The sequence below is a fragment of the Cynocephalus volans genome, chromosome 7 (genome assembly GCF_027409185.1).
Source record: "Cynocephalus volans isolate mCynVol1 chromosome 7, mCynVol1.pri, whole genome shotgun sequence".
NCBI lineage: Eukaryota > Metazoa > Chordata > Mammalia > Dermoptera > Cynocephalidae > Cynocephalus > Cynocephalus volans.
The window spans coordinates 17,077,342-17,101,807 of NC_084466.1; the positions used below are offsets into that span (position 1 = coordinate 17,077,342).

The 24,466-nt window shown below is 43.3% G+C and overlaps 1 protein-coding gene across 1 annotated transcript in view; it reads left to right on the forward strand.

Annotated features, from left to right (window-relative positions):
• The window catches only part of DZIP1 (DAZ interacting zinc finger protein 1), a 64,110-nt gene that overhangs the window by 17,333 nt on the left and 22,311 nt on the right, over window positions 1-24,466 (forward strand). The window contains 7 exon segments of the mRNA XM_063102986.1: window positions 7,694-7,855; window positions 9,059-9,196; window positions 10,891-10,953; window positions 16,712-16,852; window positions 17,307-17,355; window positions 18,554-18,610; window positions 21,751-21,807. Coding sequence (XP_062959056.1) covers window positions 7,694-7,855; window positions 9,059-9,196; window positions 10,891-10,953; window positions 16,712-16,852; window positions 17,307-17,355; window positions 18,554-18,610; window positions 21,751-21,807 — 667 coding nt within the window.

Genomic DNA, 24,466 nt, shown 5'->3' on the forward strand with positions numbered 1-24,466 from the left:
TAGAATTTTTCTTTTAAAGTGTGTTTACATTTTACGTATTGTACAAGTTAACAGAACACAGAAAGCTGGATGGAAGCCTTGGGCCTCTGAAATGATATTTTAAGTAACATAAAATCCCAGGGGTGCTTTGTGCTGCCTTCAGTTTGGAAAAATCATTGTGCGCAGACCTACCATTATATGTGAAAGGACGAGTCGACACCAGTTGACGATCCACCAGAGAGAGCCCGTTTATTAGGCAGCACACACACACATATATAGGGCTTTAAGGGGAAAGCTGATTGGCTTAAAATACAATCCCTACTTAGCATACCGCATGGGGTTTGGGGGGGAGCTGATTGGTGTGTAATTCGCGCCGGCGGGAAGGAGAATACGGAAGAGAAGGGCAACCAGGGCCGTGCTGGGGTGTGGCCGAGAAGGGCTTATGTGATCGGGGTGTGATTCCTTGGGGCATTTGGGTCCCTACATTCCTCCCTTTTTCTTGTTTTAGGAAAGGGGACGTTGAAGTCATCGAGCTACTTCCTGCTGAATTGGGGCGTTGTGGGGGGGGCAAAAGGAGGAAGGTACATAAATACCCATTATGAAACCCCAAAGGAGGGTGGAGAAACAAGTAATTTCAAAATGGGAAAAGTCCATAAACGTTCCTTGAAGCCACAAGTCGAATATGCACCGGTTCCATTGTTCGTAGCTGGAGACTGGAGGGAGCAGCCAGGCGTGGGTGGCGAGGGCGTGTAGGATGCGTTTCCTCTGTAAGGTGGTGTCTCTTCAGCATCGGCTGAGGCGCTCACGAGATGAGGCAGGGGGTTCATCGGTATCTAGGAGCTGGTAGTTTCTAAGCAAAAGCTGGTTAAAGGCCTGATTAGAGATTTTTTCCACTTGGGCTTGAAGAAACCTAATGATACAGGGCAAGAAAAGGCAGGTTATGGGGATAATGAGTAGAGGTCCCAAAATGGGCCAAATCCAAGTTAGGACAGGGCTTAAGATAAAGGAGGAAAAGGGGTTAGAACTGGATGTGGTTCGTAGGCTGGAAGCTAAGTCGGTGAGTTTGATGATGTTTGTTTCTACTAGACCGGATTCATTGATATAATAACAGCATTCTTCCCTAAGGAAGATGCAAGTACCTACTTTTTCTGCGGTGAGGAGGTCTAGTGCTCTGCGGTTTTGGAGGGTGACCTGAGCTAAAGAGGTGATCTGTCTCTGTAGAGAGGAAAGAGATTCGGCAGTGGAAGTCAGAGCCCCTTCAAGTTTAGCATTGATGTCTTTGACCGCCCATAAACTGTGCCCTAAGTCTCCTCCCGACAGGCCGGCTCCGACCGTTGATGTTGTTAGAGAAATACCAACCATGATTGGGAGGAAGGCGGCCCTTTTTTGCCTTGAGGGGGGATGAAGAAGATGGAACAGTTCTGAACTGGTGTACAGAGTGAGTTGAGGGACGATGGTGACAAGAAGGCATGGGGCAGTAAGATTAGGCAGGATGGAGGTAGAGAGGGTTCCATTGCACCAGAAGAAAGAGCCTGGTGGGGCGATGGTGTGGTTATAAATGGTTGAGGAAGGGAAGCGTTTAAGGGGACGGCCGCCAGGAGCGGTCGCATGAGAGAAAACAATTTCAGGGAGAGAGAAAGATGAGTGTTTCAGAAATGATCTGTTGCCAGGTGTAAATGGGTGACCCTGGGGAGCTAGCAGAGGGGCCTGAAAGCTCCCTGGGTGAAATGAAAAGAACAGGAGAAGGCCAAGGATGACAGGACCTGGGCCTTCCCACTTAGGGGTTAGGGGGGTTTTGGGTTCCGGGGAAGTGTAGAATACTAATTGGCCTGGGCTGAGTGAAAGGTTATTTTTGGAAAGTGACGGATCTGGAAGTAGCCAGTCCTGGTACTTCCATAGCTCAGTGCGAAGGTGGGAGAGCAAGGGTAAGGCCATGGTGGGTGGTATGGGTCCTTCAGTTGCTGTGATCCCCGGGGGTAGGAGGGGCCTACCATACATCAAAAGGGGAAAGATTGGAGGGCTTTTTTGGGAGAGCTCTGGTCTTGAGTAGAGCGAGAGGTAGAAGACGGACCCAATCAAGGTGTAATTCCAGAGACAATTTAGTTAGTATGTCCTTTAAGGTTCTGTTGGTTCTCTCTACCTTTCCAGATGCCTGAGGTCGGTAAGGGCAATGTAGGTGCCAGGGGAGAGAGAGTGACTGGGAGAGTTTTTGTACTATCTGGGCGGTAAATTCAGGTCCATTGTCAGATTGAATGGACGTGGGCATCCCAAATCGTGGGATGATTTGGGAAAGGAGAGTCTGGGCTATGGTGGAGGCCTTTTTATTGGATGTTGGGAATGCCTCTACCCATCCTGAAAAGGTATCAACAAACACCAAGAGGTATTTGAGACGCCGGACAGAAGGCATGTGCGTAAAATCGACTTGCCAGTCGGCTGCGGGTGTGAGACCTCTGGCCTGGTGGGAGGGGTATGGCCCAGGTTTGAGAGGGGTGTTAGGATTGGTACGCTGGCAGATTGTGCATGAGGAGGAGATTTTTTGCAAGAGGGCTTTGTCAGATGGGGTGATTGAGAAGAAGGCTTGTAAAAACTGGGATAAAGCTTGGGGGCTAGAGTGAAACAGGTCATGGAGCAAGCAAAAGAGAGAGGACTTATTATCATTAGGCGGTTGAGGCTGAGAGGGTGTCTGTGAACCTTGGGAGCCGTATGGAAGAATGGGAAGTTGGTTTTGTGTCTGTGGGTGCCGTGCCGCAGTGCGTGCGGCGAGGTCAGCCTTACAATTCCCGCAAGTGATTGGGGAATCGTCCCTCTGGTGGGATCTGCAATGAATGACTCCTAATTTACAAGGTAAATGGGATGCCTCGATTAATGTGGAGATTAAAGCTGAGTTGGTGATTGTGTTACCCTTGGTGTTAAGCAGACCGCGTTCTTTCCATATGGCGGCATGAGAGAGAAGTATGTGAAAGACATATTTGGAGTCAGTGTATAAGTTAAGAGATTTTCCTTCAGCTAGAACGCAGGCTCGCGTGGCGGCGATAAGTTCGGCCTGCTGTTTGGTAGTACCCTTGGGTAAAGGTTGGGCCTCTATAACCGAATCAAGGGAGACTATGGCATACCCTGCGTAATGAGTGTTTCCTTCCTTGAATGAGGACCCATCCGTGAACCATGGGAGATCAGCGTGAGACAGGGGCCCCTCAGTGATGGAAGAGCGGTAAGGTATGAAATTCTGAAGGCTTTCTACGCAGCTGTGCAAAGGCGTGTTGGGGGAATCTGGTATAGGCAGTAGAGTAGCCGGGTTTAGGGGTGGGCAGGTATTGAAGGATAGGGCAGGATTTTCTAGAAACGAGGATAGGAGGGTTAGAATTCTGGAAGGTGGGAGGGAGTGGAGAGCCTTATAGGTAAGGAGGTCTTTAAGGTGATGTGGTGAGAAAATGGTAAGAGGTGCCCCAAATGTTAATTTGGATGCCTCCTTATGCAGTAACTGCCCCGCTGCTAGGGCTCTTAAACAGGGTGCCCAGCCTTGTACAGTGGGGTCCAACTGTTTTGATAGGTATGCTACAGGGGCATAGGAGGGGCCATAATTCTGTCCTAGGACGCCTAGAGCTTGTCCCACATTTTCATGAACATAGAGGAAAAAGGGTTTAGTTAGATCAGGGAGATGAAGTGCAGGGGCCGTTAGAAGGGCCTGCCGAAGCTTGAGAAAAGGGCGCTGAGGTGAGGAGAGTAAAGGTTCTTCAGGAGGACCCTTACTCATATTATAGAGAGGTCGGGCTAGCAAAGAGAAATTGGGGATCCATGCTCTGAAATATCCGGCTAGACCCAGGAAAGATAGGATTTCTGTTTTGGTTTTGGGGATGGGCAGGTCAGTAAGAAGCTGTTTCCTGTCCAGGGTGATTTCCTTCTTTCCCGGGGAGAGGAGAAAACCAAGGTAGGTTACAGATGGCAAGGAGATTTGGGCCTTGGCGGGGGACACTTGATATCCCTTACCTGCTAGGAAGTTAAGCAAATGGGCAGTGTCAGCTTGGGATTGTTCCCGTGAAGGACTGCATAGAAGGAGATCGTCCACATATTGTAATAAGGTGGACTCTGGATGGTTTAAGTGAAAAGATTTGAAGTCCTGTACTAGGGTCTGCCCGAAAATATGAGGGCTATCCCGAAATCCCTGTGGCAGGACCGTCCAAGTGAGTTGTTCGGAGTGACGGGAGTGGGGGTCAGTCCATGTGAAGGCAAAAATGTCCTGAGTGCCGGTTTCTAGGGGTATGGAAAAGAAGGCATCCTTTAAGTCCAGAACCGAGAAATGAGTAGAGGTCGCTGGGACCTTGGAAAGAAGAGTGTATGGATTTGATACAAGGGGATGAATGGGAATGACAGCGGCATTAACAAGACGGAGATCTTGGACGAGACAAAAGGCGGCGTTAGGTTTTTTTACAGCGAGTATGGGAGTGTTGAAAGGGGAGCAAGTGGGACGGAGATACCCCTTTTTTAATAGGTCCTGAATGATGGGACTTAACCCGAGGAGGGCTGCTGTGGTTAATGGATACTGAGCCTGGCAAATATATTTGGAGGGGTCTTTTAGTTTTATGTGTACGGGGGAACACTGGGCCAGAGCGGGGCTGGCAGTGTCCCAAACTGTGGGGTTAACAGGGTGCATTAGCATGGGTAAGGACTTTTTTGGAGGGGTGGAATTAGTAGGATCTTGGGCTTGAACTAGCGCTAGGAGGAAGGAAACGGGGGAAGAGGAAGAGGACAGGGGCAAAGTAATGGAGACTTGAAGCCGTGATAGAATGTCCCGTCCCAACAAGGGGACGGGGCATTGTGGCATGACTAGGAAGGAATGGGAGAAAACGGATTGAGTGCCTTGAAGGTAGCAGGTTAAAAAAGGGTTTTTGGGGGGAAAGATTTGTTTACCTCCTACCCCGACTATAGGAGAGCTGCTGGAGGTGGTGGGGCCTTTATATTCCCTTAAGACTGAAAAGGTGGCTCCAGTGTCCAGGAGGAAAGATATTGGGTGGCCGTCCACAACCATGGATACCCTGGGCTCCTGCTTTGTTATAGAGATGGTTGGGAAGGGCCCAAGCCTCCTTCAGTCCTCCTCAGCGAGGCCCACCATAGGTGGTGTCCACGGTTCGGGGCAGTTGGTCCCTCACCCCTTCGGGCGAGGAGGCAATCAGATCCCCAATGTCCCTTCTTTTTGCATTTTGGACAAGGAGTGGTGGGGGGACTGGGGGTGGGGCAAGCCTTTGCCCAATGCCCTTCCTTTCCACATTTAAAGCAGGCTCCAGGTGGAGGCTTAGAGGTGGAGGCTGTGGGAGGGCGCCCAGGGGGTTTGATAAGCCAGGCCAACATCTGGAAGTTGGCGTGGTTGGCCTTTTGTTTTCGACGTTCCTTTTCCTCCTCTCGATTATGAAAGACTTTGAAGGCCACTGACAGGATTTCGGTCTGAGGGGTTGCAGGACCCTGCTCTAATTTTTTAAGTTTAGTTTTAATGTCAGGGTAGGATTGGGCCAGGAAATAGGTCATAAGGACATGCCGGCCGTCTTCTGAGTTGGGGTCTAAGTTAGTGTATTGTTGAAAGGCCTGAGTTAATCTATTGAGGAACTCGGAGGGAGTTTCCTCCTTTTTTTGGACAATTTCTTGAATTTTTTGGAAACTGACGACCTTGCAAGCCGAATTTTTGAGGCCAATTATTAAGCAAGAGGCAAAACGGTCTCGAGCCTGGATTCCCTGGGCTGTGTTATAATCCCAATTAGGTTCCTGTTCTGGGACTGCTTGGGGGCCTGGCGGGTGATTCGGATTGGTACGATGGGTGTCAGTGGCATGGGTTTGGGCTGTATCCCAGACCCTGCGGCGTTCCTCGGGGAGGAGGGTACTGGCTAGGAGCATGATGATGTCATGATGTGTGAGGCTGTAGGCCTGCAGGATCCATTGGAATTCTTTAATGTAGGTGGTAGGGTCGGTAGAGAAAGAGCCTAGTCTTTTTTCTAATTCTGTAAGGTCAGCTAGGGAAAAGGGAACATGGACCCTAACTACTCCTTCAGCCCCAGCTACCTCACGTAGTGGGGCGATTGTTGAAGGGGCGGGGGGAGGACCTCGGGAACGGGTGAAAGGGGGACTTAGTGGGTCAGGGGTAGGTGAGGGTAAAGATGGGGGAGTGGATGGCGCTGGAGGTGCAGAAGGTGACGTGGATGACGGGGGAGGAGGAGCAGACGCCGGAGGCACTGGGGGAGGAGGAGGTCGGTAGGGTGGGGGTTCATCAGCAGGGTTGAAGGTGCAAGGATCGAGGGGTGACTGTGAAGAGGGTTTACAGGCTAAAAGGACTTGAGAGGGAGCACAGGAGGAGCAGAGGGCGGGGTTCTGAGCCAAGAGGCGAAAAGCCTCGATATAGGGGATCTCCTTCCATTTTTTTAGGCGCTGGCAGTAGTTAAAGAGGTCGCATAGCCTCAGGGAAAGATTGGTGAGGTTTTTCAGAAGGCATTGAAGTGGAGAGTCCTCTAGGGAGGAGGAGGAAGCGCCCATTCTGGTCTCTTAATGGGAATTTAGACAGAAATTGGACAGAGATTAGTGATAAGACAGATCCTTCGGCCGGTTGGGAAAAGCGGGATCCTAGAGGGCATCCCCAGTAGGTCACGTTAGTCCTGGCAGGTTCAGGTACGAACCAGGAGGAGAGAAGGGAGGTGTGGGTCGTCACCCAGACCTCCACTTCTCTAGGGCAAAAGCCCGGTGCCTGAAGGAAACCTAGCGCTAGGAATTTCTGGTCGGGTCCCGGACCCGGGAAGTGGAGAGAGATGGAAATCGGACAGAGATTAGAAGAGAGTGGTAGACAAGAGGGTGAAAGAGAGAAGGAGAGAACAGAATGGGGCTTTTAACCTCCAAAAATGAAAGTAAAAGTTTACTGGGGCTTTGGAACCTGTTATAGTGGTCGTGAAGACCGTGGTGGGGTGGGTATGGGTGTTAGGGGCTACTGGACGATCTAGACTCCCTGTGGTAGCCTGAAAAGGGCCGGTGCCCTTTAGGAAAGGGGGCTTACCTAATGATGAGCCGGTGGTGAGTGGAAGAAGCCAGCGCCGAAAACAATGGACGAGGGTGGACCGTCAATGGTGAGCGGTGGAAGGGAGGCCTGGCGGTTCGGACTTCCCGAGGGGCGACTCGAAAAGTGCTGCCGCTGCGATATGAAAAGTGTTACAGCTCGAGGGAGCCCTGAGGGGCGACTCGGAAGGTGTTGCTGCTGCGATCCGAAAAGTGTCGCCGCTTGAGAGAAGCTCCGTCCCGGGTTTCGGCACCAAATGAAAGGACGAGTCGACACCAGTTGACGATCCACCAGAGAGAGCCCGTTTATTAGGCAGCACACAGACACATATATAGGGCTTTAAGGGAAAAGCTGATTGGCTTAAAATACAATCCCTACTTAGCATACCGCATGGGGTTTGTGGGGGAGCTGATTGGTGTGTAATTCGCGCAGGCAGGAAGGAGAATACGGAAGAGAAGGGCAACCAGCGCCATGCTGGGGTGTGGCCGAGAAGGGCTTATGTGATCGGGGTGTGATCCCTTGGGGCATTTGGGTCCCTACAATATGAAGTGTTATTACAAGCTTAAGTGAAAGAAGCAATACTAGCTAACACATTTGAGGTGAAGAAGCTATGACAGTTTATTTAAAATTTTGCATATTTGCTTCATATCATAACTTTTAAAGCCAGAAAAATTATTAAAATAATTTCAGGAATATGAAATGCAGAAAACAAAAGAGGAAGAATTTCTGAAGTTATTTGATAGATGGAAAAAAGAAGAAAAGGAGAAACTAGTTGATGAAATGGAAAAAGTCAAGGAAATGTTTATGAAGGAATTTAAAGAATTAACTTCCAAGAATTCAGCGTTAGAATATGTAAGTATTAAACATAGAAGTCCTTATGGTATTAGTTGCATTGAAAGGTGGCATTAGGATGGCATTATGACCAGAGGATCTGGAATTTACTTTGCCATGCCTTGATGCCACCTCCCTGCGAGTCTTGGGGGAGCTGGAGGCAAACAGAAGACAGAGCAAGTCAGAGAAGTTGTTTGTTGAGAGTGGGAGCTTTAACCCCAAATCCAAGTACAGAACATTTGTGGGCTGCATTCAGATGGATCATAGAAGAGGTTTCCTCTTTCCTTATCTGGTTAGGTTTAGATAGCTTTAAACCATAAACCTTCCTGAGTTTTGGAACTTCCCACTGTTGTGCCTGGAAAAGCTGATGCAGATCACCAATGTGGGAGAAGGAAGTCAACCCAGAAAGAGGGAGAACTTTTGCCAGGCTCCTTCCTCATCCTAGGCCTGGCTGGTGAGGAGCACAGTTTCTCTAAAGCAAGCAGGATATGGCTACATGAGTGCCTGTCCCCTGTGGGAACAGCCTGGTCCATCCTGCTCTGGTCACAAGCATGGATGACAGACAGAGACACTCTTTGCTGGGCTGCAACCTTCATCTTCCCTGAGCTTCTTCCTGGGAAAGTGGGCGATCAGTGTCCTCCTGCTAAGAATTCTGAGCTCACCGGGCAGTTTGATCTGAGACATTCTTGGGGGAAAGGAACAAAGGGAGCTGAGGAAAGATCTTTTAGCTCCCTCTAGGGGCCAACAAGTTTTATAAATGAAAATAGAAGGATATTTTTGCTCAGGTCTTTGGCAAACTATGGCCCATGGACCAAATCTGGCACACCACCTGTTTTTGCGTGGCCTGCAAGCTAAGAATGGTTATCATGTTTTTAAATGGTTGAAAAAAAATCAAAAGACTATTTCATGACACATGAAAATTACATGAAATTTACTGAAGTGAACTTATCGGTTCTTTATTGGAACACAACCGTGCTTGTTCATTTACCCTATGGTAAATTCGCCCGGGGTGCTTTTGTACTGGAGCGGTAGAGCTGAATGTTTCCACTGAGAGCTTGTGTGTCTTGAAAAGTTGACAATGTTTACCGTCTGGCTCATTACAGAAAAGGTTTGTCTGGAGGACAGTCAGATTTAAAACATGACTACACACTCACCAATTTTATTCTTTTTCAGTCTTATAAAAGTATGACATTTGTACTAGTGATTTTGAGTTTTATTTTATAGCAATTATCAGAAATCCAGAAGTCCAACATGCAGGTTAAGTCTAACATAGGCACGTTAAAAGATGCACATGAGTATAAAGAAGACCGTCCTCCATATCCCCAGGATTTCCAGAATATGATGCAACTTCTTGATAGTCAGGTATGTGAAAGTGCGTGACAACTGCAGTAGATGTCTTAATTTTTCTTAGTAAATTACAGGAAGCATCATCTACAGAAAAAGTGTTTCTTTCAGTGACCATGAAGGTGATTAGATCTTTTTTACTTACCTCCTAAAACATGCCTAATTCATAATAGGTGTTTATTAAATGCTTATTGTTGACTAATAGATGTGAATACAAAACAGTTGGCAAAATTGTTTCTTTTTTCATCTAGCATTAATGTCAATCTGCATTGGTTATTATTACTTTAGTATTCATTGTTTCACATTTCAGATGTAGATCTTACTTTTAAAAAGGCATAGAAAGGCACATTGAAGCACCACATTTATTTTTAGTGCTTAAATATACCACTACATTGATGAACTGATGATCTTTTACATTTATCAAATATAATTATAATCATTTGGAAGTGAATGTTTGCAATCAGAATGATCTTCATCCTGGCTATTTTGGTCAGAACGATTTAGGGGAACAATTATTTATTTAATTTTATTTTTTACTAGGAAGAAAATACAGATTAGAGCTTATGAATTCAGGGGTTTTTTTTTAAAAAAAAAATAAGCCTGTGTCATTAAAAAAAGTGTTTTTGAAAGATGAACCACTGCTTCTTGCTCAGTGCTCACATCTTGCCTCCTCCCCCAAATCTACCTTCTCCATGGCCCGGCTGACCACTGTCATGTCTAAAATCCTTCAGTGACCGCCCCCCCCCCCCCATTTTTCACAGAAAGTCCTTAACCAGGACACAAGGTCCTTCAGGGTCTGGACCTGTGCCATCTCCCACTGTTCTTTGCCTTACCCCAACAGCTCGTGCTTCTCAGAACACGCATTCTGTTTTTGGCCTTTGTTCCTGCTGCTTTCTTGCCTGTCAGTCACCTCCCAGTTTTCAGGATCTGTCACTTACTACTTTTCCAGTGTTCAGCTAGGGCGGTGCCTCTTCCAGAGAGTTCTCCTGAACCTAACCTCTGGGTTAGAGCATCTCTGTGGAAGTTCTCCATCACTGTGCCCACTTTCCTCCTGTACAGAGCCGGGCCTGTCTCTTAATCCTCCTGGCTTGCGAGTGGCTGCCCAGCAAGGTGCTTGGTACATGGTAGGGAACCAGGAACTGTGTCCTGCACTGAACTGTTGACAGTTGCTTCCGGCAAGCTGAAGACCACCATTTGTCTCTCAGGAACTGAGGGACACGGTTATGAAATCCTAAGGTCCCACTTAAGTGTCTTCTGTTTCCTTCCTGTGAGCTGTGTTGTCAATTCAAAACTCATGGACTCTGAAACCTTGGTGTTTCCTTTTAAGCCCGTTAGCTTGGCAAGCCAGCACCTATTTTTGTAAATAAAATTTTATTGGAACACAGCCACACCCATTCATTTCCATATTGTCTATGGCTGTTCCCCCACTACTGATCGTTGTAACCGAGTCGTCTGGTACCCAGAGCCTAAAGTATTTGCTATTGGCCCCTTCCTAACAAATATTTGCTGACCCCTGTCTTACAGTATAAGATTAAAGCCAGGTACAATTGTTTAAACATTTTTGACCATGTACACTGTAAAAAATACCAGCTAAAATTTTATCAGATAGATAGTTAGGTTTCATAGGTACCCCCTGAAAAGGAAGCTTCTGTTTTGAGTAGATTTCATTGTTCCAGTTGCACATAAATGACTCTTGTTTGACTCTTTTGCAGGAAAGCAAGTGGACAGCTCGAGTTCAAGCTCTTCATCAAGAACACAAGAAAGAGAAGGATCGGGTAAGATTAAGAAACCAGTGGCCTATAAGTGGGTCATTTTTTAAAAGAATATTTGCTTGTCTTTATAGTAAAGGTAGTATTTGTCCAGTTAATAACATTCACAGAGAAAAATGTAACAAAATTAAAATTACTTATAATTCCACTACCAAAGATAACCACTGCTATTACTTTGTTATTTCTTTCAGTTATACGTAGTCTTATGAAATTTGAATTATGCTTTATATCTGTAACTTTATTCAATTTTCACTTAAGATATCATAGACATTTTCCTATGTTTTAAAATAATCTTCAAAATCATTATATTTAATGGCTACACAATGATCTATGGATGTATCATAAGTAATTTAATTATTTCTTCATTGACCAATACATGTTTCTGATTTTTTAAATTATAGAGTTGCAGTGTAAATAATTTTTAAATAAAGGCAAGGACTATTAACATTAAAATCACTATAATGAAGACAAAATTTAATTATGCCACTTATTCCCTTTCACCTGAGTACATCAAAAATTTAAGTGTTCAAATGCAAAACAACTAAAGTAGATGTATTTGAGAATTTCTTAAGATAGAACTTCCGTTTATTTTTTTCACTTGAAATTTATTTTGTACCCTTTGGATCCCTTATAAATCTTTTCTAGATGGAGAAAGATTTTTTTGGCACATTTCCTAAAATGGCCTTTCCTATAGTACCAACCAGAGTGTTATATGACAAAAGGTAGATGCATAAGAGCTAAGAGGAAGAATGTTCAGATGACCACAAGATTATCATCTTGTATTCCTCCTAAGTAGGACAAATACCAAGGGAGGAAAAAATAAGAGAGAAGCTGTGAACAGTACTAGACCCAAACTAAAGCAAAGCAAACAAAAAATAAAAAACAAAAACACCCTAAAAAACACCTGCAGTTCTTGAGGAACCAGATATTAACCTAATTTCAAAATTGTGTTATTGCTAGAAAAGAAAATAGGAACCACAACTTTTCCTCTATTCCATTTGTAATATAATTTAGTCATGTAAATAATTTATAGAGTTTATTCATACACACACGAATGCACATATACGAGAGTACTTCAGAAAGTCTGTGGAAAAATAGAATTAAAAGGTAATATGAATCTTTCCATGAACTTTTTGAAGTACCCTCATACATATACATACACTCACTCAAAGTAGTTTATGTAGACTGAAAATTCTGTCACCAATGCGGGATTCAATTCAGGAGACATTTATTGAGCATCTACTATGTACTACACATCATAGGGCTAAAAAGTGATACGAAACAATCCCTGCCCTTAGGTTGCTTGTAGTATAGAAAGAAAGTCGAAGTGAGGATACAGACAACTGATGGGAATTAGGATGAGATAAACTGAATGCCCTAGGGGTCGAACAGAGTTTGTTAATGGCCATGTTTATTTGTCAAGCCTAAACCACCCTTCTGAGCTCCAGATCAGTGAGCCAGCTTTATTCTTGACATCACCATGAGCTTCTCAAATGTAACGTGTCTAAAATGAAGTTGCTGGGTTTGTTCCCAGATATGGTGAATGGCACCCTAGTCCACCCAGGTGCGCATTTTGATTCCATCTCTCTCCCTTAATCTGCAATTCCAAGCCATCAGCAGGTCCTTCCATGTATCTCACATCCCTATTCTTCTGTACATTTCCATTGCCTCTACCCTTAACCGAGCCTCCATCATTTAAAATGACATGCGTTTATTATTGCACTGTCCATGGGATAGAATCCAGGCATGGCTTGGCTGGGCTCAGGGACTCAAAAGCTGCATTCAGTGGGTCAGTGGTCTGTGTTCTCATCTGGAAATCCTCATGTTAACCATAAGGTTGAGACCCTCACCTCCCAAAGGCAACCTGTTCACCACAGCAGTTTGCAACATGGCTGTTGACCTCTTCAAGGCCAGCTGGAGAGTGTGTCTCCTGCTTTCATTATCCCCCTTCAGGAAAGGCCTGGAACTTCTTTTAAAGGATTTACCCCAATAAGACAGGCCCACACAGGATAATCAAGTCCCTTCACCTTTGCCATATTTTGTTGGCTACAAGCACATCATGGGTTCCACCCAACCCAAGGGACAGGGATTACACAGGCCGTGTCCCCTACGGGTGCACCCTTGAAGGCCGTCTTAGAATTCTGCCTACCACACCCTCCTCTGGCCTGATGTACAGGTCACCTGATGTCACTCCATCTAAGTAGGTAGTCCTTTCCCCTTTGTTATTCTCATCACTTCCTAAATGTAGCTCTGACCACTATTTTAAATAGTTTATTTGTTTAGTTGTTTACTTGTTTATTTTCTGTCTCCCCAACCATATCATTAGCTGTCTGAGTGAAGGGTTCTGTCTATTTAGCCCCCCTTTGTCTTCCCAGCAACCACTGATGTGCCTAAAATGTGGTTGGCAGTTGTCAAATACTTGCCGAGTGAAGGTGGAAAGCAGCTAGATGTCCAACAAGGAGATCGTTCAGCCATGTTTTTATAGATACAGAAATGCCAGCGTAGGGTTCAGAAGAGTAGGGTTAAAAGAGTTATGTGTAGGTGTAAGCACCTTCTGCCATAGGGAGGACACCTGTCTAGGTTTTTGTCATGGACCAGGGAGCCGGTGCTCAGGGCAATGCCCAGGCAGTTAGCATGATGGTGTTCACCTCCCAGCATGTTGTTCCTGTGGCGGCCAAGAAGCAGGATCCCTAGGAGCAGGGAATGGTAGTTTTTCTGCACCATAGGTGATCCATTGTGCAAGGAGTGTTCTCTGTCTTCCATCTGTGCTGCAGCGGAGTAAAAGTGGCCCATTATTTCAGTTAATGGGTATGCTGGAGCTGGTCTGTATCGGCTTGCAAGTATGTGCTTTTCTCAATTCAGGCTTTTTTCCCCCTTTTTGTTTTTGTTTTTGTTTTTGAGAGCTGATTAACTATCACATCACTGGATTCATGGGAACATTTAGAAATAAAGTGATATTTGTAGTTATCATATATTTAATCCTTCTAAGAGTTCTGTGAGGCAGGTACTGTTACCCATTTTACAGATGAGGGAATCGAGTCTTAGATTCTGTCTTGCCCAGGGTTGCTGCTATTGAATCCAGGCCAGCTCCGCCCCGGGGCCTGTCTGGCTTCCTGTCATGCTTCGGGGACTTGGTCAGCAGGGGAGAAGAACAGGCAGTAACAGCTTAGAGTGGTTGCTTTCCTGTAAGGACGAAGGATCTTTCCTTCCAGATGATCTGAGGTGGTGGTTCTTATCCAGGGATGCTCTTCACAGTTACTCGAGACTCCTTTCCAGTGTACACATGCCCAGCTCCATTCCCTGAGATTCTGATTTAGTGGGGAAGACTAAGACGTGGAGTTTGGAAAAAAACAAAACAAAAACAACCCAGGGTACCCTGTTTTAGATCCATGGTTTAAACCACTGCTCTTAGATAATTTGAAGTTTCTACTCTTGTTTCAAGGATCTTCATGGCACTGGTATTTAGCAATGCAATTCAGGTTTCCTTATGAAGAGGGGATGATTTTTTAATCCTTGCTCCTTTAGAGCCTGCTGTGTTTCAGGCAGTTGTGGGAATTTCAGTGATCTTCTGGCTGGAACAGAATGCGAGGTGCGGTCTTTACACTTCGTCACTGCAAGTTGTGATAGAGAGAGACCTACTGCTGGCGGTGGGGGAGGTGAGGGGGTGGGGGGTGGGAGAGGACGGCTCTCCCTGGTTCTCAGTGAAGCACGCCACCCCGGGTGCTGGGAGGGAGGGTGTTTTGTGCTGCCACTAGGCTGTGCTGCTGCCTTGTCTGTTGGTTTGGCTTGTTTAGAGGCTGCTCACTTCTCTCTTCTTTCTCTTAAACCCTAACAGAGGGGTGAATTCAATCAGGCTTAGTAATCTCTGCCTAAGACCTAACTATTAATTATTCCACATGATTGGTGCCTACCATTCCCACAATGCACATATTGTATTTCTTTGTTTAGGGGAAGTTGCATTTGCCAACTTTTTATTGCTTTACCTGGATTCTTGGCTATCTTTTTTTTTTTTTTCTAAATAACATTGGTAGTAGTTCAAAGGGAGTCACAGATAAGCGATGGCATGCCCTCTTGACCCAACAGAAGACTCCTGAGAGGTTGGGAGGTTGTAGAATGGTCATGTAATGAAAGGAAAGGAGGAAGGGGTGATGTGGGCTGGTAGAGAAAAAAGCATAGAACTCGAAATGGTAGTTCACAAAAAGTGGGCTCACGGGCTGCAAGCTTTTTGGAATAATTTCTGGCTATCTCTTGCTTAGACTCTCCACATTCCTCCCCTAATGAACTCTTTTCTGAACCTTTCTGATCCATTCTTAATTCCAGTATCAGAATGATATCATCCCTTAGTATTTTCTGTGTCCCCTTTCTTCTTGAGCCTGGAACAATTCCCCATATTGTTGGTCAGGTCCAAGATCCTAAACCTCCACCCAGAACACCAGACATTTTTACTGGCTTTTCCTTTTATGTTTTAGCTTAGTGTTTCCCAGACTGGATTTAGGGTCACTCTTTCGGGGGTCTGTGAAAACGCAGTGAAAGGGCTTGACAATGTCCTACTTGGGGGAGATTCTTAGTATGCACTAGGATATGAAAGGTTATTTTTTAGGCTTCACTCAGGAAATCTTTCTAGCTTGGTTAAACCTAGCGTTTGTCCAGCATCATAGGAGCACAGGGCACTTCAGAGGCAAGACCATGCCATGTGTTGACTAAGCAAGTTGGTTTTGAAGCCAGATGTGCAAGTTCCAGTCTGGGCTGTGCCCCTCCAGCTGTCTGAATTTGGGCCAGTTACTTTACCTCTCTAGACTTGAGTTTCCCCATCTGTACAAAGGGAAAGTGTGGCTTAAACAAGATGAAGTGCTTGACACAGCATCTAGCACATACTGAGTGCTGATTTTTAAAAAAAAGAAAAAAAAGAAAATTAGGAAATGCTGATCCATATGCTCTTGTAGACTCTGACACAGTTGTTTCTGCACCTTTATTTGATGAGCACATCCCGTCTTCACTTCCAGGCCTTAGACTTGGAATGTCCTTAGCCCAATTGCCAAGCTTTATTTTTTTATCCCCTCTGTTTAAGCAACTACTGAAATTGCTTTGAGAGGCATTATCTAAATTATTGAAAACAAATTCTTCTTGAGTTTTTTTTTTGTCCAGAGCTTCCCTGACATTCTCTAGAGATAAATCTGTCTGTGCATCGTTGGCTCTCTGTCCTCTACACTTCATCCCTTACTCCTTCCTCCTGCTTTTCCTTTGTCTCCCAACACCCCCACCCCCCTTTCATTAAGAACCTGCTAAGAACCAATGATTATGCTAGTTTCTAGGAATATAAAAATAATTTATATGCACTCTCTGGCCTAGGGAATGCCCATTTGAGCTGGGATGGCACATGCAGATGTGCAAAGGACAGGGCTGTGTGGGAAGTTCGGTGTGGAAGCGTGGGCATGGCCCTGTGAGACCAGGGTCAGAGTTGCTCTGTGGAGGAAGTCTTAATCCTCTGCTGCTCATTCGTATGCTACTTCATATAATGTGCCTAGGTTGGCTCAGCTGCTCACATTATCAGTGTTGTCTGTCTTGGGTCATGAGCCTCCTGGGAACAGAGATGAAGCACCATGCACAGCCAGGGCCTTGGTACAGTGATTGAGGATTTATTCAATGACTTGCTGTGCACGAATAGCATAAGGCCAGCAAAGAAGGCAGGCATGTGCATACAATTCTCAGAATGAAGACATTTTACATGCAGCTTGCAGATGGATGCCTTTCTTTCTTTTTTCAGCTCCTGTCACATATAGAGAAACTTCGAACCTCAGTGATAGATAATCTAAGTACAAGTAATGTTTTCTACCAGAAAAGTATAGAAGAGCTAGGGCAGAAACTCCAGGAGCAGAATGAGCTGATTATTACTCAGAGACACCAGGTATGTCTAGCAATAGTTTGGCACCGTGCTTCTTTAAACAATGCAATTCATCTAAGAACATGTGTTTTTAGTTTAGAGTGTTTAGTGTACTTTATAGTATTCACACATTGTATAAAGTAAAGAAAATGGAATATATTTCCCCTTGTGATTTCTTATAAAAGTAAAATGTTTTAAAAAGGCATTTAAAAATACCATAGAACAGATTTATTCAGTTTGAATTCAGAATAAATTTGAAGGTAAATGATCATTTCTTTCAGTAAGTACTTTGAGAAGCAGCCAAATCCAAATGCTACTTTTATAAAACTTTTGCCTTTGTGCTGTTAAAGTCTATGTGCCCTGTGTCTTCGGTCAATTTAGTGAAAAGGTTAATTTACCAATGATAATATCTGTTCGTTATTCAATATATCCCTATCTAGTTTCAAACATGTATTGCTAAAAGACTTTTTCTTTGCAGATTAAAGAGTTCACCAGTAAACCATTAAACAGTGTCAGTGAACCCAGAGGTAAGTGGACAGGGTCCTGGTGCTGGAGGCAAGGTGGGCCTCCCTAACTGCACTGGGCTTCAGAGGAATGTGGGCCCTGTTAGTTTATGTGTGCTAAGATGGCATTCTTCTTGTTAGTTTAATTTGGCAGCTCTGTTACCACAACCCAGAAAGAAAGAAGAATTTAAAAAATCTAAACTATCATTCAGTGGTTTTCATTTTTTAAAAACAATCAGAATTCTGTTCTGCACATAGTACCTGCTCAGTGACCATTTACTTCTTGATTCATATACTGTAGGACAGAGTTATGATTAAAACACAAGGTCTGGAGACAGACTGGGTTCAACTCCCATCTCTGGCACTATGTAGCTTTCTGAATCTCTGCCTCAGTTTCTTCAGCTCTAAAGTAGGAATATTAATAGTAACTACATCATAATAACCTTGTTATAAGGATTAAATGAGATAACACATGTAAGGTACACCTGCTAAGCACTCATTAGTGTTAGCTATTATTATTGATATTAAACTCTTAATTATTCTAAAGTACTATGAAGGCTTGCTGCATTATTCTCAGTTGTGGTAGTTTGGGGGTTAAAGGTTTGTTTTAAGCATAGTAGGAGCACACACAACCTATTGACTATATCAGTGGTAGCTGCCTGTCTCTGTATCATTCAAGAGCTAGACCAGAAGCCACACTGTGAGACTCTGCAGAAGGTACACTGGGAACCACAGGCTCAGGTCTCACAGTGAAGCCTAAGAGCTTGCCTTCTGCCTGTTCTCCTTCTGGGTGATCCTAGTTTTGGTTCCTGCGCATCTCAGGCTGTTAAGGAATCTTTGTTTCCTTGAGGGATGCCAAGTGGGGATTGGTACTGGAGTCTATGAGCTAGGTTTTATTCCCCTCTTGTTTTGAGATTAAGGATTGGGGATAGAAAGGGTTGTTGTTTCCTTTAACCTCTTCGAATAGCAAGAGTTCAGGTAGTGAGGGATACCTGTACAATTACTTAGATATCATAAATACTTGACTGAAAAGTAATTCTAGGAAAAATTTAGCTTTGAAAGGATTTGTGTTAAATATCTTTATTCTATTGAGTGAGGTGCTATATATTGGGAAATTTCATTTGTTGTTTCTATGGGAGGTAAAAATTAGGATAAGGTCTACCAAAATTTAGTCCATACCTTGTGATTTTTGTTATTAACTCTTTTCCTTTTTGTCATTTAGGTAATCCTTCAATCTGGCAAACTTTTGAATCTAAGCCAACTGCCCCAGCTGTACCTAGTAAGTTTCTATAATGGGCTCTCTAAAGGTATCTTTAAAATGCTAAACCCAAACATAACTTTTACTTCTTTATTATTTTTAGAGACTTTTCTTTGAAAACAATGTGTTCGGAGATTAAGTAATGATTTATTTTGGTTTTGGGCTTTGGCCTAGATCTAAAACCCAGTATTGTAAATATTCTCATGATTTCGTAGTTTTTTTTGGTTAGCCATACCTATTAGTTTGCAATTTGTCTAGTAAAGAGACAACTAAAAATTGTTTGGCATCACTGCACTTTATCCTTTGGCATCACTGCAGTTTATAGTTTTGGATTTCCCACAGTGATGCCCTGTGTGGCTATGTGACTGTGTGTGGTGCCACCACATTTTGGCACGGCTAGGACTCTCACCGCTGCAGGCTTTGAATAGGTGTTCTGCCTATCCTCACCTGCAGTCAGCTCGGCTGCCTAGTCTATCTCTCAGAGCTGTCAAGGTTCAGCAGTAAACCAAAAAGACATAATCTTTACAGTTTAGAAACTAACAGATCTTTTTTGAAATAACCGTTAAATACTGTAGTAGAAATATTTTTATTTCTATTCAGGAAAGAGTAAGGGAGAGGAAAAGAACTGTGGGCGGAAGAAGGAAGAAGCAGGCGAAGGTGGGTGAGAGAGGGTGGTTAGACGTGCTGGGTGCATGGCGATCGGACGCACCAGAGGAGCCTGGACTGAGGCTGAGCACTCAGAGACAGCACTCACACGGGCCCAGGAACCAGGAGAGGACTGTGTAGTGACCAAACGTTAATGAGGGTGTTTTGGAATTTGGCACAGTTGACTGGAAAATGCTAATGGTTGAGCTGCTTAGTCTTCTCAGGTGCTTCTTGAGGCCTCTTGATGTTGCTTCCAGAAGCTGAAGAGGTTGGGTGGTGATGGGAAAGGGAGGAGGGGGTTTAAGTGCCGAGAGTAGAGCTGAGGAGAGAGGAGAAGCTGGACTGATATCTCATGAAATAAAGAAAAAAAAAAACACATTTCAGAGAAGATGGAGAGGGTAAAAGACTAAATTATTTAAGCAAACAATAAAAGTACTAAAGATATATTTAGTTAGGGCGGATTTCTCCAAATTGGGTGTCCAGACCCTCTAGGGTTATGCAAAATTATCTACTGGGATATGGGAAAGAATTATTAGAACAGCTTTTTAGGTATTAAAAAAAATCATTCTTTTAATTTTTCAAATAATTTTTATGTTTTAAAATACATATTTGTCTTATAGTATATGTAAAGTTTATTTAAATAAATATGTGTATATCAGGGGGTAACTTTTACTGATCGGGGCATATGGTCAAAAAAGTTTGGAAGCCACTGGGCTCTAGAATATTTCAGAAAAGAAATAGGCCCATAGCCCCACATATAGAGGTCCTTTCACAAGTGAGGCCTTTGTGTTTCACGATGAGTAGACAAAGGAGGGTGACTGGCTGGGTCTCCAGTTTTTCTACCAGCATGGAAAAGGATCTAAAAGCCAAGGGTCTAATGATGGCAGGGAAGTTCTCGTCACTTAAAAGGAAACACACACATGCTAAAGGCAGCTTAGGAGATATACAATAAATAAATTAGACCCGTAGCCAGCAAAAGGAAGCATTTCTAATGTCTAATTTAAGGCAGATATGATCAAACCTGTTGACCCTACCAGCCCTTAGTGATTTAGACACTAGTCAGTTGTTTCAGACTTGATTTACTATCCTTCCATAAGAAGTGCATGAATTCTATAGTTTAGGGAGAAAACCTGGATGCACACAATTTTACCAAGATCAGATCTTTTGATTCTATGAGCTGGAATAATATCTAGATCAGGAATAGTGAATATTCTGGGTTTTTTCTTTTCCCCTGTAAAGGGCTAGATAGTGACTATTTTAGGCTTCATGGATTAGGTGGTCTCTTTTGCAGCTGTTCAACTCTGCTGTCACAGTGCAAAATCAGCCATAGACAATACTTAAGTGAATGAGCTTGGTTGTGTTCCAAGAAAACTTTATTTACAGAATATAGGCGGTGCTCTGGATATGTTACATGGGCTGTAGTTTGCCAAACCCTGATATAGGTTATGCAAGTTGCAAATGGTTTTGAAGGCCCTATTTCTAGAGTTGTTAGCAATTTATGAATAGTTAGGAGTTGATAAAAAATGTATGCCCTTGGAGGTAGCTGAGGTTTGTGGCCAGTATTTTTTAGAGTGGGATTAGAATTAAAGATTTATCTTAATAAACTAGAGAAAGAGGCAGCAAACTAATAGACAAGTGTTATTTAGTGAAAATAAACTGAAGAAATAGTTCAGAGAGGACCATCAGCTAAGAGTTGTGAAATATCGGAAAGAAGACTGTGGGATCTGATTTTCTGGAGAAATTTAAAAGTAGAGAGCATTTAGTCTTACTTGAATAGAGTATTCCCCTCTCTAAAGGCTATGGCTGGATTAATACCTTCTCATGGTATCTTCCAGCCCAGTGATTGGAGTACTTTTCAGAATTGGTTTATTGTACATGAATGTTCATTGCAGCATTATTCATAATAGTCAAAAAGTAGGAACAACCTAAATGTCTATCCACTAATGATTAGATCCACAAAATGTGGTCTGTTTGTATAATGGTATGTTATTCGGCCCTATAGAAATACATGCTGATATTGAGACATGCTGTAACATGGATAAATCCTGAAAACATAACATAATGAGGGAAAGAAGCCTGAAAGAACCATATCATATGATTCCATTTATATGAAATGTCCACAGTAGGTGAATTTGTAGAGACAGAAAGTACATTAATTGTTGTCAGGGCTGGGGACGGGGGAGAAATGAGGTGTGGTGGTTAAGGGGTACAGGCATTTGCAGGGTGGTGGTGATGAAAATGTTCTAAAATTAGGTAGTTGTTGTAGTTGCACAGCCCAGTGAATGTACTAAAAACCACCGAATCATATATTTTTAAAGCGTAAATTATATTTCAATAAAGCTGTTATAAAAAATCAGTTTAGTGAGTTGTGTAATATCATTGTCATTTGAAACATTTGTATCTTGTGGTCTGTATGTATCTTGACTAATTTGAGGAGTATTTGGTTATCATCGTGTTCAGATTCTTATGCTTTAATTATGAAACCTGTGAGCTTTTTCTTTTTTATCCTGTTCTAGTGAATGCCCCAGCCCCACAGACTTTGGAAACTAAATCAAGTCTAACAATGGCACACGGTGAGTTTCAGCAATAGTCTTAGTGTTTGATGTACAGTTTTCCCACCCTTAGTTAGATAACTTATTAACCAAAACTGTTTCTGTGGGGATAATTATGTAAAGCAGAAAACATTTGAGTGATTGCAAAACAGTTAATAAAACTGCAATATATGTATGTAATATTATTGTAAATTGAACATACCTACCAAAGTCATAAAGGATAAAATGTGTATGTTGCTAGACTCATAAATAGAGGTTCTAACTTTTGGTAGTACTTTGATTATGATTTTTGTAGAAAGTAGTAGGTATTGGGTAAGAAGGAGGGTGACTTGCTACTGGGTCAGCCAACCAGCACATGCCACAGGGCATCCATGGTTGTTTTTATAACTTTCAATGTGGCAGCAGGTCACCTTTTTTAAACAAACAGTTTCAGTGATTGGTTGGGAATATCTAGAAAAGACATGATGGAAACCAAAGGAACTAAGTAGGAACCGCTGGACAAAATTGCTGCCAGGGTTCAGTCCTTGGACCAGAGCAAAAAGGTGATAAGTGTTAATAACATGATCTGGTAGTTGGGGTGAATATTTTAGCCATTTGTCACTCTTTATACAGTTAAGGTGCTTACAGTTTTCATTGTATTTTTTTGTAGTATGTTATTTTCCTGTGGTCTGCTGTTTATTCCAAGTGAATTACAATGGGAGGAGGACCATCTTTTTCTTGTCTTACCTACAAATGCTCTGGAATCTGATTACTTCACTCCACTTTTGTTTTTGGTCTTGTTGTAAAATGTTGGACTTAAATCCATGATTTAATTGTTCAGTATAGTGGGACTTTTTGTCTTCGTAAATATTGTGGTCTATATATGATGACGGTCTTTTAGTAATGATCATTTTTACCCATGACTGACTCATGAACTGTTTATTGCACCTTATTTTTTTTTTCCTAAGATCATTTCGGGTAGATTAGTTGTCTTGACCATATGATCACAATATGTAATGTGTAAATTCTCCACATATTGGATTTTCTTATTTACAAGTGTTTAGAACATGCAGTTTTCTTCCTTTGGACCAGTAACAGATGAAATGCATATTGGACATATATAAATTTGCTTTAATATTGAATATACCAGAAAATTATCTCTGGTAATCATTCTCTATTCACATTATCTTATGTCAGGTTGAAAATCTCTCTGTTGCCTCCTTTTCTTAGGGTTGATTGTTATAAGGAGGTTGCTGGCCACCTTCTTTTTATTATATTTCCTGTTATTGTTAGCCTTCTGTACATTATACAAGGTCCATATTTTCTTTGTCGAATATTTTCGTTGCTCAATAAAGGACACATCAAGTAGGTACATTAAGCTGTCTGGGATTAATTCAAGGGTCCTGACAAATCTATTAGTTCTAAAGCATGTGTTCCATGTGGAACCTGCCCTGATTGGCCCAGGGCTGCCTGAATTAGCCATGCCCTTTTCCTGGCATCTGCTGGGATTGCAGTGCTAGTTTAAATGCCAGCCAGACCTGGCAAGAGGCCCACAGCCTTTGGATTGGGATCAAAGCTGATTTGTGAGCATCTCAATGAGCAGGAGCTAGGACGAGACTTGGCCAGGACCCACCGACCTCCCACCCCCAGCCACAGCAGCTTCCCCAGTGCAGTGGGGGCAGGGGAGGTGAGTCATGTATTCCATTATATTAATTAGGCTGTTTACCCCCATCTTTTGTTCCATCTCAAAGCTTGATGAGGTTCTTCACCATGGAAAATGTCATGATTACTCACTGTCTTAGGTTGGGTTCCCTTGGAAACCGACTCTGAGGCAGAGATTTATAGGGGGGAGCTTTACTGGGGAGTGCTCTCAGACAACACCTGTGAAGGAAACAGGATTGGGAAAAGGGAGCAATGAACCCAGATGCAGCTGCAGTGGAGGAGCTGGGATGGGCACTCCAGAATTGTCCTCCGTTGAGGCAAGGGACAGGCCATTGTACCCTGCATTTGTCTCTTTCAGATGTGGGCTGCCCCAAGGGGAGGGTAGACTGCTCCCATCCACTGAGGGCAATCCGTGAAGGGACTCCACTGCGAGGTGCCATTAAACCAGCATTGCAACATTTTTGTCTTGAAGGGGGGGTCTAGATAAAAATGGGAACTCTGGCAACTCCCCTGCTTTTGACTTCACTACAGAAGCTGAGCAGTGTAAACAGTAAGTTCTGATTCTAATGCAGTCAGTAGGACAAAACATAGATACTGGAGAAAATAAATGATCATGCTTGATTGCCAGTCACTACTAAGTTGTTCCTCACAAAAATCTCAAAGAAATTTTCAGTATTATTTTCACTACTGGAAAACACATTGTTCATGGAGTTGTGATTAAAATTGTGGTATTACAATACTCAGAGAAGAAAATAATCTTTGTTGTTGGAAAATTGTCCATATGCCAATTGCTTAGGTTGCCTGGCCTGGTAATGTGGCCTCTTTTAAAGTGACCGGGCAGAACATCCATCTTCTTTTAGCAGTGAGGATGCAAAAAAAAATCACTTTTTCCAAAGCATATGGGCACTTGCTAAGTTCTACCTACATGTAAAAATCTCCTTTAACTTGGTCTTTAAATTGTGAGAGGTTTATGTATGTCTGACTTTACTCATACAGCTAGTATGAGGGCATAAGAACGAGAAGTTAAAAATGAGAAAGC